General features: G+C 30.5%; 1 protein-coding gene across 1 annotated transcript in view; it reads left to right on the forward strand.

Moving 5' to 3' along the window:
• The window catches only part of LOC109333831 (ent-copalyl diphosphate synthase, chloroplastic-like), a 4,527-nt gene continuing 2,162 nt past the window's right edge, over positions 13,701–16,065 (forward strand). The window contains exons 1-8 of the mRNA XM_019569407.1: positions 13,701–13,768; positions 14,013–14,089; positions 14,292–14,577; positions 14,682–14,865; positions 14,969–15,183; positions 15,318–15,438; positions 15,527–15,639; positions 15,743–15,969. Of these exons, the coding sequence (XP_019424952.1) occupies positions 13,714–13,768; positions 14,013–14,089; positions 14,292–14,577; positions 14,682–14,865; positions 14,969–15,183; positions 15,318–15,438; positions 15,527–15,639; positions 15,743–15,969 (1,278 nt within the window). The 5' untranslated portion in view covers positions 13,701–13,713. The remainder of the gene's footprint in view (positions 13,769–14,012; positions 14,090–14,291; positions 14,578–14,681; positions 14,866–14,968; positions 15,184–15,317; positions 15,439–15,526; positions 15,640–15,742; positions 15,970–16,065) is intronic.

Consider the following 16,065-nt stretch of genomic DNA (forward strand, 5'->3'; position numbering starts at 1 on the left):
CATGGTTCCAGTAACTCATTACTCAGATAAAGTAACATGTTACTTAGCTTTTTGAAAATTAAGTCCATTTTAATCCAAGTTAAAATATTTTTTCAAGAAATTCTTCCTATCAGCATATGGTTAAACTTACTACGTCTTCAAGGTCTTCTTTTTTTTATTTCTTTCTGGTGATAATGTTGTCTTCATCAAAACAACAGCAAGGTCATGAACAAAATCTTTATCATATAATAATCATTCTTTGGTTTTCCAATCGAAGAGAAAGTGAACATTCTAAAAAACGTACAGAGTGTGTTCTTTCAAATCAAAAACTTCTCTTTTGCGATAAAAATACCCCAATAATTTTTATAAAACCCAAACTTATTGTAATACCAAAAATCAATTATGAAATAATTATTTGACTTTTGAAAGAATAAAAAGTAGCCGAAAATAAGGATGGCAATGACTTTGGTAGAGTCTAGGTAATGTATTATCCGGACATGTCCCGTTGCTTCATTTTTTGGTCCAGACCAGCCCAGAAATATAGACACAGACCTAACTCGTTTCGGGTATTTTTTAAGGTCCGGGTACCTCATTAGTCAGACTCAGACTCAGACTCATCCAACAACATGTCTTAAATCTTAGGTATCATTACCCACAAGTCCAAAAATAAGACACAGACCTAACTCGTTGCAGGTATTTTTTAAGGGTACCCACATATCTACCAAAAAACATTCTAGGTATAAATTTCATTAAGTACTTTATAAAATTCGAAAATTATCATATTATATATAAATAGGTAAAAAATAATCATTTCACTATTATAAAATCACAAAAGATGTTTCATACTCAATTTTTTTGTCTATTACCTATATAATAAAAGAAACTCCCTCATGACATGTGTTAATCTCTCAAGCCCTCATGACATGTGCCAACCTCTCATCAAAACTAAAGGTTCATCATGACATGTGTCAATTTCTCAATGACATGTGTCAATCTCTCAAGAACTCCCTCATGACATGTGTCAATCTCTCAAGCCCTCATGACATGTGTCAATCTCACAAACCCTCATGACATGTGATTTATTTAAAAATTACCTATATAATAAAAAAAACTCATTCATGACATGTGTCAATCTCTCAAGCCCTCATGACATGTGTCAACCTCTCATCAAAACTAAAGGTCCCTCATGACATGTGTCAATCTCTCAATGACATGTGTCAATTTCTCAAGAACTCCCTCATGACATGTGTCAATCTCTCAAGCCCTCATGACATGTGTCAACCTCTCATCAAAACTAAAGGTCCCTCATGACATGTGTCAATCTCTCAATGACATGTGTCAATTTCTCAAGAACTCCCTCATGACATGTGTCAATCTCTCAAGCCCTCATGACATGTGCATCATAACATATTGTTTGTAGCTATTCTAGAGTTAAATAATATTTATTTTTATACTAATCTTATTTTAGAATCAAATAATAATGAAATTATAAATTTATTGATGATTTTTTTGATTAATAGGATACTACTAACTATATCATGTTATGTATGTGTAAAAAACAATGTTGAGAAAGTCGAGCAAGATGTTAAACCAGTAGATGACCCATATTAAGTTTATCCAATTTAAACAGTTAAACCGTATGGTTTGACCGTATGATTTTATATATAATTAATAATTTTTAACAATATGAATACACTGGTAACATATATGTTTTTAACCATGCGAATGCACGAGCAACATACATATTCTTAATCATAAATGCACATGTAATATATGTTCTTAATCATGTGGCAAAAAATATCGTCTCGTGCACGAGTAACTTGCTAGTTTAGTTAAAAAGAAATATCAAAGGTTATTTGACATGTGAATTTTTAAAAATAGAATCCAGCCATAATTAGGCTAATAAATGATCATTAAGTCACTTCAATTTTTTCACAATTTAAAATAAGAAAACAGAAAATGGGTTGTCTTTTTGGTATTTATTGAGCTAATAAGTCATTACAAGGTAAGGGGGAAATACATCATATAAAGACATATCTTAGTAACCATGCAAGAAAGAAAAGAAGAGAATTGAAAGAGCAAAAAAGAGAAGAAAATATTAAGCTTTCATTATTGGAATTGAATTATGCATAAATGTAAAGTGCAAAGAATTGATACAAAGGAAAATTGGTAGTTGCTTGAAACTCAAGCTACCATTTAAAGTAAAATCAATCCGAACTATCATAACCGAAAACTATCTAAGAATGAGTCATTTTCATCTTTAACATCCCCTCAAGCTGGAGAGTGAACACCATTAACTCTCAGCTTGGGTAAAAGGCAGCAAACATGAAAAGTCAGATCTGCAGTTTGGAAGAACCACTAATAAAAGAATGAATCACCAATTAAAGAGAGGTGAATACCAGAACTTGATATTGGACAAAGAATACTATGAGACAATGTTGTATTTACCTTTGTCACATTCCGTTATGTCAAGATTGGAGAAATTTTGGTGAAGACTCTGAATACTCAAAAGCAAAATTACACGTAACCTTGGAGTCAACAGATCTTGAGTGGAAATCTTGGAGATGAAAACAAGAAATATTGAGGAAGGAGAGGAAGAAAAAGAAAGTAATAATCCCAAATATGTCATTAGGATCTTAAAGAAATTTCAAGAGATATAAGAATTCTTCAAAATATAACACATGAAACTAGGAATATTGTGCTAGTAGAATTAATGGAAGAAATAAAAGAATTCTTAGAAGAGAATGAATTGACGTAATAGAAAGAAGATCAAATGAAATTATCTCAAGAATATCATATTGGTTTATTGGCTAAAGAATAAGAGAAAACTAGAATGTGATCAAATATGAACATTTTTTGTTTGTTCAATGAATGCTCAAGAAAACCATTTTGGTTTCTTGGCAAAAGATTGAGAGAAATATGGGCAATTTTTTTTTGCTCAAGAATATGATAAAGAAAGAATGGAAAGAAACTTATTGAAGAATATTCCAATCCCAATGATAAAGATCATAGGGCAAGTGTACCAATTGATGAACCTTCAAGATAAGATACAACTTGATGAACCGTATGTGCTGGAATTCTTGGTTTTGATTCTTTTGCGCTCACTCACTTTGATGGTTAATGCATGATGATGTTGATGAATATGCCAAGAGAGAATGGAAGAAAGGATCCAACAACTACCAATAGGAGTGCTCTAGGAGAGGTTGTCATATTTTTCGTGTTTGAAGCTATATCATCAAAATGATGAGAGTCCTTTGCACTATAATGCAGATTTCCATCAACTGTTGAACAATATAATTCCTAAATGAAACAACCATCACTCAACAATGCAATCAAGCAGCTCCAAGAAATTGAAAGAATAAATAAAACAAAGTTTGAGAAATAGATGTTTTACTCTGATACCATCTTAGTTTCTTAGCAACCATGCAAGAAAGAAAAGAAGAGAAATGAAAGAGCAAAAAGAGAAGAAAATATTGAACTCTCATTATTGGAATTTAATTATGCATATATAGACAAAGTGCAAAAAATTTATACAAAGGAAAATTGGTAGTTGTTTGAAACTCAAGCTACCATTTAAAGTAAAACTAATCATAACTAGCATAACCGAAAACTATCTAAGAAGAGTCATTTTCATCTTTAACACTGTACTCATTAAATAATTCCATTATGGAATAGGGTTGTAGACTTGTAGCATACCCTTTATCTATAAGTAAACTTAATTTTGTTGGGCCTTTAGATGTGAGTTTATTATTAAGTATATGTTTAAGCTTTTGATTCTAAATTTTTATTCTGTTGTTAGACTATTAAGTATTATCAGTAGAAGAGAGTGAAATTGGTGCCTCCTTTCAAGCTTCTGAAGCTCACAACAATCTTCGCATCATTCTTCACTCGTGCTCCAAGGTATCATAACCATCAAATCAAAACTAATCATTTTATTTCTTTTATTACCGATTTATGTATTGCATAACTAGAGCCTATTGTGGATCAATTAGGTTGTGAATCAAGAAAGATGAAATTTTTTGTATTTTGGTTTAAATACAATTTTAGTAATTTGTACTGTTTTTCATAATTTTAGTCAAGGGAGTGAGCCTTACATAATTGTAAGATTGTTTGCCTCATGACTTGAATATTAGTTTAAAAGTTTGGTTTTGAGACCTTGTACTTTCAAATTTAATAGTTTAAAAGTTGGACATGGTTCATATTTGGTTTTATACTTTCCTAAATGAGACCAATATTCCCTTGGATTTCAACTTTTTAGGACCTAAATGAGACCAATATATCTATTAGAAGTTCTGTATTTTCTTCTTTTATGTCAGTAAACATTCCATTCTATAGCAAGAAATAAATAAGTTGAGGGGATAATAAGACCTATTATTTGGTGCTGTGGACTTGTTCATATTTTGTATTTTTGTGTTTTGGGAATATTGAGACTCCTTTTCCAAATATATACAAAAGACAGCTTCTAATTTCACAACCATCATAGGGCGTTTGGCCCTGTTTACAAAGTGCAAATGTCCACAGGTGAGACAGATGCAGTTAAAGTTCTTGGTACTAATTGAAGACAAGGAGCAGGGGAGTTTTTAAAGAATGCAGAGACAATATTTGTCTAACACATACACACCTTCTATGTTGTTACCGTCCACCAACTTTGCCATATGTTCATCTATGGATTTGCATATGATAAAGATGGAGTGAAATAAAATTGGGAGGAGCCTGTAAGTGTGCAAATTGTATTTAATTTCACAGTATTAAAGTTGTTTCTTATAATGCTTCAAGTATATATCATGCTATAGGTGCTACTTTTCAATGTTTTAATTTCACTCTGGGTTTGTACATGGTTGCCATTTTCCACTTTTTATTGTTGACATATGTAGTGGTTTTTGAGTTGCTTTGTTATTAAGCACTAATAAATTGTGTTTCTGGAAAACCTTTATTTTTAGATTAAGGAGTGTGTTTCCACAAGAGTTGGTTGCAGAAAAGTTTGCCTTCTAGTTTATACAAAATGGGGTATGATGCCAAAACATAACAAACTAATCGAATTAATCATATAAACTGAAAATGGAGCATGTCATTTATACCTAAATTTATTTGGAATACAAAATACTAGTTGTGTTCTTGGGTTACCAATCTGTTTGCAAAACCAACATCATCACTCGCTTCATGTATGATAAATTTGATAACACCTATCAGATTTCCCTTTCTTTCTTCTCAGATCCACCACTTTCTTATCCTTCTAATGTAATATCGATGTGTTTATTTTGATCCATATCAACAACAAAATGGTGTTTTACCTCACTGAATTATTGTCGATTTTTATTATGTTGTTGCTAAATGCTATTGTTGATCATTGATCTGAATTGGATCTCAAATTCAAATTACACACATATTCTTTTAGTCCTGATGGGAGCAATAGGAAAGAGTAGATATATTGTTATGGTTTTCTGATTCTTCTTGGTTTCTAATTGCATCAGGTACACTTTGTCTCTTGTGATTGTTCGAGTTTCTATCTTTAGAATCTAGATGATCTAATTAAAATTCTCCATCTTTGATCTTTTTCATATGATAAGAGGTATTGTCCTTTGCAATTGTTGTAAGTTTTTCAGTCATAGTAAATTATTGTCCTAAGGATGTTCCTTATTTTTCCTAGTGTAGATCTTTGCTCCCAAAGAGATTTGTTGAACCTTCTATTATTGCACTTTATCTATTTTCTCATTATCTTTTTATCTAAGTAGTCAACCTTAATTAATTACCATCTCATGTTACAAGACATATACTGCTATGAAGTTCAACAAGTTTTTCTTGTCTTATGGGGCAAGTCTCAGATATCTTCTCACTATAGTCACTTGTTCTATAGTGTGTGTAGATTTTGTTAAGTTCTTAGTGTGTAAAGGACAACACTAAAATGCTACCAATAATCATGTTCATTTTTTTTATATTTTGTTTGATTTTAAATGTTATTGTTTTTTTATATTTAGTTCTTTGTGTTCATTTAGCTTAAACTATTTATTTTTTCCCCTTTTATACGGTTTATTTTTTCTCTTTGTGGCTGGTATTGCCTCATCTCTTCAACTAATTCTTCAATTTTTTTATCCAAATTCACCTCTTCAACCACTCAAATTCTTCAATTGCTTAAATCTTTCACTCTTCAACCTCATCATCAATGCTATTATACAGGTACATGGAAATCCAATTTTGCAGCTTTTTTTTCAATTTTATCCTATTTCTAACCTTTGTATGTCTGATTATGTATCTCTCAATCCCAATGCTAATAATTATCACTTGGTCCCCCTTGAACTATTGTTTTTATTGTTCATGTAGTTTTGGAGCATTCAGTCACATCACCTATTGGAGTTGAGATTAAGGTCCTAGATCAATGATAGAGAAGAGAGGGTTCCTAAAGCATGACCTATTGGATAGGCTATGAGAGCATGAGAAGGTAGACGCGAGCATTATTGATTGGAAAGATTTGAAGTTTTTAATTGTGCTCATGCGTTTTTATAACTTGATACAATAATATTTGTTTGCCTGTTCTGTTTAACCTCATATCCAAGATGCAAATCTGGGAGATTGCTATTTGTATATTGGACATATTCATGTTGGGGTGAAGCCTTGTCATTTTGTTTATTGAGAGTGGTGTCATCTCTCGGCTCTATATTGAACTAGTAGTATTCAAATATATGGTAATTTAAGTAAATATTACCACCCCTTAGTCCTTATTATCATTAGTTCATAGTTTCTCACTTACACATGCTAGATATTTAGAATCTTCATCTTGTTTCCCTTTCCTACCCATAGTGAACTACTAATAACATATATATCTACTTGTGAAGAACCTTTGTTTCTTTTGGTTTTACCTTCACATATTTGTTATTGACATTGTGGTGTGTATTTGTGATGTATGCATAAGAGTTGCTAAATTATTTCCATGTTCATGGCACTTTATTGTCTTGTTTCTCAGCAAGAACTGATAGCTAACTTAGTGAGGATACAAAATGATGGAATTGCTGAAGTTGATATAGAAATTAGAAAGAAGTACAAATGTTTCAATCCAATGTGAAGTATCAGTGCGTACTAGTGGTGGAGCTGCAAAACGTGGTGCTTTAGGACCTTTTGGTCTTTTGGTTTTTGCAGATGAGGGATATTCTGAATATACTCATGTTCTTTTTATGTCATTAAAGGAACTAATGGTCATCTTAAGATTTCAATATGCTCTAATCAATCATGGTATTGAACTATATGCTCTTGGAGCAATGTTGCTTTAATTTCTTTTTGGTGCTTTTAAAACGATTCTGTTTATGTTTAGTTTTGACTAAGGGCTACCCTTACATTAGCTGAAAGTCACAAGTATTTCACTAAGATTATCATATTCCATTTACAATCTTATTTCGAGTGGATTTGTTAGAAATGTAATTTAGTCGTCAAATGACCTTTTAGATTTCTGGTTTTGCTTTACTGCTATAAACTTGATTTATTATTAATATATGAAGATCTTATTTATCTTGCTTTCTTTTTATGATAGAAAGAAATGTGAAAGGAAAGAATATTTTTGTAAATTGAGAATCAATTTTAGCTTGTAAATATTTAATTTCATTAACAAATTTATCATTATTTTATGGAATATAATGATTGCTAGAGATGATGAGGAGAGAAATATGTGAATAACTGAATAAATAATTAGCCACGGTTATAATGTGGTTAAATTAATGGTAAACATTAGCCACGGGTGTAGTTACATTAGCCACGGTTGAAACTGTGGTTAAAGAAATGTTACCACACTTGGTGAAGACGTGGCTATAACATAAATGGACCGTGGCAAAAATTTTGCAACGTCGTGGCAAAAATTTTGCAACGCTAGTAATTGCTAGGGTAGAGGTAACCGTGGCTGCTGTATTTTGCCACGGTTTTGTGGTACAGTAGCGACGGTTTTAACCGTGGCTAATCGGATAATTTTTTTGTAGTGAAGATAAGATACAACTTGGTGAGCCGTATGTGCTAGAATTCTTGGGTTTGATTCTTTTGCACTCACTCACTTTGATGGTTAATGCATGATGATGTCGATGAATAAGCCAAGAGAGAATGGAAGAAAGGATCCAACAACTACCAATAGGAGTGTTGTAGGAGAGGTTGGCATATTTTCCGTGTTTGAAGTTGTATCATTAAAATGATGAGAGTCCTTTGCACTACAGTTCAAATTTTCATCAACTATTGAACAATATAATTCCTAAATGACATAACCATCAACTCAACAATGTAATCAAACAGCTCCAAGAAAAGAAGAAATAAAAGAAAGTTTGAGAAATATATATTTTGCTGATACTATCTTAGTTTCTTAGTAACCATACAATAAAGAAAATAAGGGAATTAAAAGAGGAAAAAAAGAATAAAATATTAAACTTTCATTATTGGAATTGAATTATGCACAAAGGTAAAATGCAAAAAAATTATACAAAGGAAAATTGTTAATTGCTTGAAACTCAAGCTATCATTTAAAGTAAAATTAATCCTAACTAACATAACCAAAAACTATCAAAGAATAAGTCATTTTCATCTTTAATAATATATTATATATAAAATTGCAATTGTTATTGTCTATACAAAAATAAACATATATGGCTTATCCATGAAAAAAACTGGTAGCTAGTGTTCCATCTTCTCGGACGTACACTTGAAGAACACAACATAAACCACTCATAACAAATGACTACAAAACTAATCCCGCAATATTAAAAAAGAATAATAGAATATCTAAATATAACAAAAGGTATATTAACTTACCAATTAGAAAATATGTATGACGTAGTTAACCTATTCTTCCTTGAATTTAGTAAGCATAACATTAATGTATTTCAAGCATTTGAAATCACATAATATCATTGATAATCTTTTGTTTTGACATTGTCCAAAGATTTTCCTCATGAATTACATTACATAATAATTGCAATCCTTAGTAAGGGAGAGACATTGGAGGAGCTAACGAGTCTAGACAATGGCTCAAGCTTTTAATGAGGAACGATTCAAAGTGTTAAGTGAAAGATTCATAGAGAAAACTACACAATTCATAGTGAATGTTTTCGAGGGTGATAATATTTTAAGTAAGAATGATTGTTATTTTATGTTTAATTTGAATAACATTAATAATGTTTCCTAAAGGAGTGCTATCGAATATGCAAATTCATAACATCAACATCAATAGCTACAACGAGCGGTGTAGAATTACCATCCATTTTTTGTTACTCAATAACAACAACTACTATACAAAGCGCTATTAATTGAATATGGAATCATAAAATCAGCAATACTTGCTATACAGACTATTGTACAATTACCACGCGTTTTATTATTATTCTTATTATTATTAGAACATTCCTATTTCAATGGCAATTTATTATGAACGTTTCATTCATATCTATTAAAAGATTCTTTCCAAAGTTCTCATCCTAAATGGTTAAACACGTATTTATTTTGAAAAAAATCTACGTAATTAATTATAATATCCCCTTCATATATATATTTTTTTTAAATTAGGAAATAGTAAATCAATTATATTAACAACTAATAAGAAATAATATCCTAGAAATAAAAGAAATTATAAATCAGATACATCAAGAAATAATCGGAAGTAATATCACAAAAATAATTAAGTTAATAAAAATAATGATTCATTTGAGCAAAAGATGTATAAACAAAATAAGAGATGCATAGAGAGAGGAAAAAAACTAATCTGAATAGATGCTTGAAGGGAGAATCAAACTACAAATATTTATTGATAAGATCAATGTTATGAAATTCGAGCCGGACATCAAACTGAAAGAGGTCCCCGTATAAGGTTTAATCAGTTTAAACGGTTAAACCGTCTGATTAGACCGAATGGTTTCATATATAATTAGTAATTTTTTATCAATAAATATATAATTATATATAAATGTTAAATTTTATGTAATTAATAATTATGTATAAATATATTGAAATAACATCTCTCAATATTTTTTGGATCGGAGTAAAGAAAAATATTAAAGTAGTATTTCGTTCTTTTTAATTTTAAATAAACCGTTCAATTTAATTCCCAAGTTATTCCGGTTTAACCAGGTTTAACACAATCTGGCCGGAATTTTCCCGGTTCAAAGTAGTTCAACTCCCATTCGGTTAAGACTGTAAACCAAAATCGTTTTCAAGTCCGGTCAGCGGTCAAACTAGTCGAATCGCCTAGTACAGTCTAATTCTCATAACACTGGATAAGATATTTCTAACACAAGTGAAACATGCAAACTTTATATGTGAAGGTGAACTAGTAGTTTACCTTTTTTTGCAGAGACGAAGAGAAACATATGAAATGAAATGTTAGAGAAACATATGAAATGAAATGTTAGAGACAAAGATGAAGATATAAAATGAAATGGGAGAGATGAAGAAGACATGAAATGAAATGGAAGAGAAAAATAAAGGATATGAAAAATAATTCAATTTGAAAACCAATAACATGTATTTAATAGTAATAATGGATAATAAATTATAAATCATTTTGCCCAAAAAAAAATCAAAGCGTTTGGGCGAGATTTTTGGGGAAAGTAAAAAAAAATTCATTAAATTTTAAATAAGATATTTAAGGAGAAAAAGGGTGAGAAGCAGTGCATTTTATGATTGTGAAGCTGTTTGGGGAGGGGGAATTCACTCAACTATTAAGACGTGTTTAACATAATCTTTTTTTCGTTAGTAGATTAATATTACCAACACTTTATAATTCAAGTGATATACTACATTACTTTTGGTTAACAACTTAACATCAACAGTATTACATGGTTGATATATATAGAAAAAAGACGAAAACGTTTTATGTTTAGTGTTGATTACCTAACACAATCTTCATATTTTAGAGTAATTAATATTAAGTAAGTTTCCATTTAAAATAATTCTAAGTTAGAATTTGTATATTTTTTGGCCACTAAAATTATGATATGTGTATTATTTTTTATAATTTTTAGATATTTTTTTGGTTATGAATTATATAGGACACATGTTATAATTTAAATGGTTAAAGGAGATAATTTATTTCTAGTATAAGAATATACTTTATTCTCCAAATCTAAATTGGAAAATTGGCATATTAGACTAGTAAAAAGATTGATACTCAAAAAGGTAAAAACTAAAATTAATTAATGATCACGGTAGGTAAAACATCAAAAATGGAAACTAGGTCTTTATAAAAAATAAATTTAAATCAATGAATTAAATGTATTACAAAATAGATGAAATGCATACAGACAGAGTACGGTTGTACTCACAATTTTACCAATTATTTATTTTTATAAGAAAATGATAGTAATTTCTACAACAACAAAAAAAGAAAAAAGAAAATAAGATATTCCATACAAATGCACAGGGTGATTTTCACGTGACTTGGTTTCCGTCACTTAATTGATATATATTGAAATATGATGCTTCATAATCTCATTCGCCATAGAGCAAAAGCATAATTCCCAAGAACCAATTCATCATGATTTCTCAGTTGTCCTTACTTTTCTGTCAATGGCCTTCTTCTTGTTCGAGACCTTCAGCCAAATACTCTCATTTTTCTTCACATGGTATGTTTGTATCTATAATTTTATTGTTTTATTTTATTTATACAAATTCATCTTTAATTTTTATTTGATTGTCTTAGTTTGTGACTTTTGGTTAATGTTTAAGTTAAATGCATAGGATGTTTATGTCAATCTTGCATCACTAATGGTTTGCTAAGCTTCATTCCATTGGTTTGCTTCAGATAATTCGAGATGACATTCCTTTACAAATGATCGATAAGGTTTTAAGTATCCACTATAATTACATTATATTAACTTTTGTTTGTTAAAGGGTACATTTTATTTACTAAAATGAGAGTGATACTTGAATGAAAAAATATAGTTAATCCGAGCAGAATTACAATTTGGTTATGGCTGTATAGACAACGAAAACCACACAAAATTGTGGTTTTAATTGTACTCTTAATTCAATTTAATGATTGATTCTTTTCTATGTCATTAGAAGCTCCTTTCTTATTGTCCACACATGTACTGATATAACCATATTATATTATATTATATTATATTATATTATATTATATATATATATAATGTTTGCTAATATGAGTTCAAGTCATTTTATGAATGAATGAACATGTTAGTAAGGTGTACCCAAAAATGTGAACAACAATATTACCATTTACTTAAAAAAAACTTTTATTTTTAAGACTATGTTAATAATTAACTTTATTAAAAATTAAAAACAAAAAGTTATCTATTTTTCTCTCTCCCAACACCCAATATCTCCTAAGAGCAATGCCACTAAAGGGTTGAATATAAGAAACATAGGCAGCTGCTAAAGCATATCTAGAATCAATAGTCAGCTTAATGAATCTCTTTCTTTCTCTACAAAGATACAGAGCTTCATTCTTTACAGCTTTTGAGTTTGCAACACCCATTTTCATGAAAAATCCAAAACCCCTTTATCAGATTATGCCCAATCAGTAAGCACTAAACAAGAACAAAAACAAAAGGGCACAATTTTTATACTGAAATCGTTATCTCAAATGCAAAGTTCGATTTTTTATCACACCCGGCCCCAATTTGAAGAAAAAGCTGGAAAATGTAGAGACACTTCAAATGTGGTAAACCTCAAAGTCGATAGCAGGAAGAAAAAGACCTCATTGGTAAAATGTGAGCTTTAGGGTTCAGAAAGTGGACAAGATAGCTATGAAACAATAATAATAAGTTATTGAAAGATGCATATTGAAGCTCATTATGCCATTATTCCACCCAATTAATTTCTTTAGTTCTATTTCTATCAAATTTCAACGTGTCTTCATTGTCAGCTATCCTTCTCCATTATTTGTTAAGCAAAATTATTATTAGAAAGGAGTATTATTATGAGTGCTCAGGTCCAACACTTTCAGCACCATGAATCTAAAGAATACATGAGGAGGCAGAATAGCAATAATGAGAAAAAGTTATATAAATAAAAGTCTTTTTTAAATAAATGGGAATATTTTTGTCCACTTTTTTGGGTATATATATATGATGTTCATATTATAATCTCTTTCATAAAATGGAAATATGAATTTTGTACATAAAGATAATTGTTAAACTAATCTAATTATTCTCAATCTCGACGCTGAGTGTGAATCTTCCACTCTGCAACTAGCATTTTAGAGGAGCCACACTTTTTATACTTTTCTAATAATAATGAAGGATTTACATATCGTATCTTTATTAATTCACATTTTAGAATGTGTAATTTTGTCATATTCCTATTTGTCCTTATTAAACATTTATATTTCTATTTCATATAATCATTACTAATAATAAGTATTATATATTATTTTAAAAAAATAGTTATACCATATATGACTTTTATTTATGTTGGTATTAATCCGCAATAATAGATTTATCCATAAAGTTGCTTAGATACAAAAACATGTTATGGTAAATTGAATTCCTTTTGATTTTTTCAATACTATTTTTCATGTAACAACACATAGGAAGAGTTTAAAATTTGTGCATCGTAAAGTTTTTTATAATGTCAGCATATCATCCACCATTAATTTATATTAATTTCTTTTTAAAGTCAATGGTAATTAATAAATCAGTGGTGGATGATTGACTAACAGTATAAAAAGCATTTATATTGTCAGTGTATACATATTAAATCCAATAAACAATGATAGAAATATCATTTCTATTAGGTATTGCAGGCAAGCATGTGATGAATTCTAGATTTCAGCCAATATGCAACGCCACATCCAGCTCACAGACTTCAGGTAAGTTTCTTCAATGCAATTGATACACAGTTTAACATATGTCACTTCACGTTTATATAATATTCATCAGATTAGATTTAAGTTACCTATACTTTATTTAAAGCTTGATTGAATTAATAAAATATTTTTATTTCTTATATGCTTGTTTTCATTGCTCTAGTCAGTGACAGTGGAATATTCATATTCACATATATTACCTTTTTATATACAATATTAAAGCTAATTAATAATTATGTTGATGAAGTGTCTAAGGATAGTGTTCCATCCTTCAAATGGCTTGAGACAGATAAAGATGACCAAGACCAAGCATCTCTTCACCAGGTGCATGTCGTTACTTAAACTATCTCTTTTATATAGTGTGATTATAGTAAAAAAATGCGACCAGTGCAATTATAATTATCATCATAATGTAATTATAAGGACTATCAAAACTTCGTACTTTTAATTATGGTTGCGGACCTTGATTCAAAACCCTGCATTAAAATATGAAGGGTGGTAATTGATTTGTGTGGTAATAAAACAGATTAGAAAGAAGATAAATACGGTCCAAATGATGTTGGGTTCCATGGAAGATGGAGAAATAAGCATATCAGCTTATGACACAGCATGGACTGGTCTAGTGAAGAATGTTGATGATGAAAATAGGCCTCAATTTCCTTCATGTCTTCAATGGATTGCTAATAACCAGCTTGATGATGGGTCTTGGGGAGACAATGAAATATTCACAGCCCATGATCGGATTCTTAACACCTTGGCTTGTGTTATTGCATTAACATCGTGGAACATGCACCCTGAAAAGTGTGACAAGGGTAAGAAATATTGTCTTTTGTTTAACAAATACATACAAACAAGTAAACAACAAAAGAGGCATTATATCTGTTTATACATTATTATTATTATTATATTATTACAGGAATGGCATATTTCAAGGAAAATTTTGACAAGCTTCAGGATGAGAATGCTGAGCATATGCCAATCGGGTTTGAAGTTGCTTTCTTCTCTCTTCTTCAAATGGCTCAGAGCATGAATATTGAAGTGCCACATGATTCTCCTGCCTTCAAAGACATCTTTGCAATGAGAGACCTAAAGCTTAAAAAGTAATGGCTTTTTAACCCTAACTTGGATTCGAGTATGATAATATAGTACTTCGGCTACTGTAATATTAATATTTTATTGGCGTGTCTGTGTTGCCACGTATAGAATACCAAGAGAGGTGATGCATAAGGTGCCCACAACACTGCTCCATAGTTTGGAGGGAATGCCAAATTTGGACTGGAAACAACTTTTAAAGCTGCAGTCACAAGATGGGTCATTATTGTTTTCTCCATCCTCCACTGCCTTTGCTTTCAGCCAGACCAATGATAAGAAAGCTCTCCAATACCTGGATAAAATAGTCAAGAGATTCAACGGGGGAGGTATTCTATTATATCTGATCCTTTCTGGTTTTGATCGATCTTAATGGATTTTAATCTTTTTATCTTTTTCTAATAATATATCAATTAGAACATGCATCTAGTTCAACATAGTAATAATTTGTTGATTTTGGCAGTTCCAAATGTGTACCCGGTGGACTTGTTTGAACACATCTGGGCTGTTGATCGGCTGGAACGCCTTGGAATTTCCAGATACTTTCAGCCAGAGATTAAGGAATGCATCGATTATGTTTCTAGGTAACATATATAACAATAATAATAATAATAATAAAAGAAGCCAGGTGCTATTATTGATGTATATATCCATCTCACTTAAAATTTTCAGATATTGGACTGAGAAGGGTATTTGCTGGGCAAGAAATTCAGAGGTACAAGATATTGACGACACTGCAATGGGATTTAGACTTCTAAGGTTGCATGGCCACCACGTTTCACCCAGTAAGTTGAATATTGCATCATTAAAATAATTAATATATTTATGCATGTATATATATATATTGTATGTATGGTTTTGAGAAACGATATATATTTTGATTGGTAGATGTGTTCAAGTATTTTGAGAAAAATGGTGAATTCGTATGCTTTGCTGGGCAGTCAACACAAGCTGTGACAGGAATGTATAATCTGTATAGAGCATCTCAGGTGTTATTTCCAGGGGAGAAGATTCTTGAAGATGCTAAGCACTTCTCTGCCAAATACTTAACCGATAAACGTTCTGTTAATCAGCTCTTAGATAAATGGATCATAACCAAAGATTTACCCGGCGAGGTGCGTTTCTATATCCCTAGCTAGTAGCTACAACTCATCTAACATTAAGGTAGTGTTTGGTATGCAGACAAATATAGAACAAGATATCTATATATA

This window comes from Lupinus angustifolius, chromosome LG19, assembly GCF_001865875.1.
Source record: "Lupinus angustifolius cultivar Tanjil chromosome LG19, LupAngTanjil_v1.0, whole genome shotgun sequence".
NCBI classification, from domain to species: Eukaryota; Viridiplantae; Streptophyta; class Magnoliopsida; order Fabales; family Fabaceae; genus Lupinus; species Lupinus angustifolius.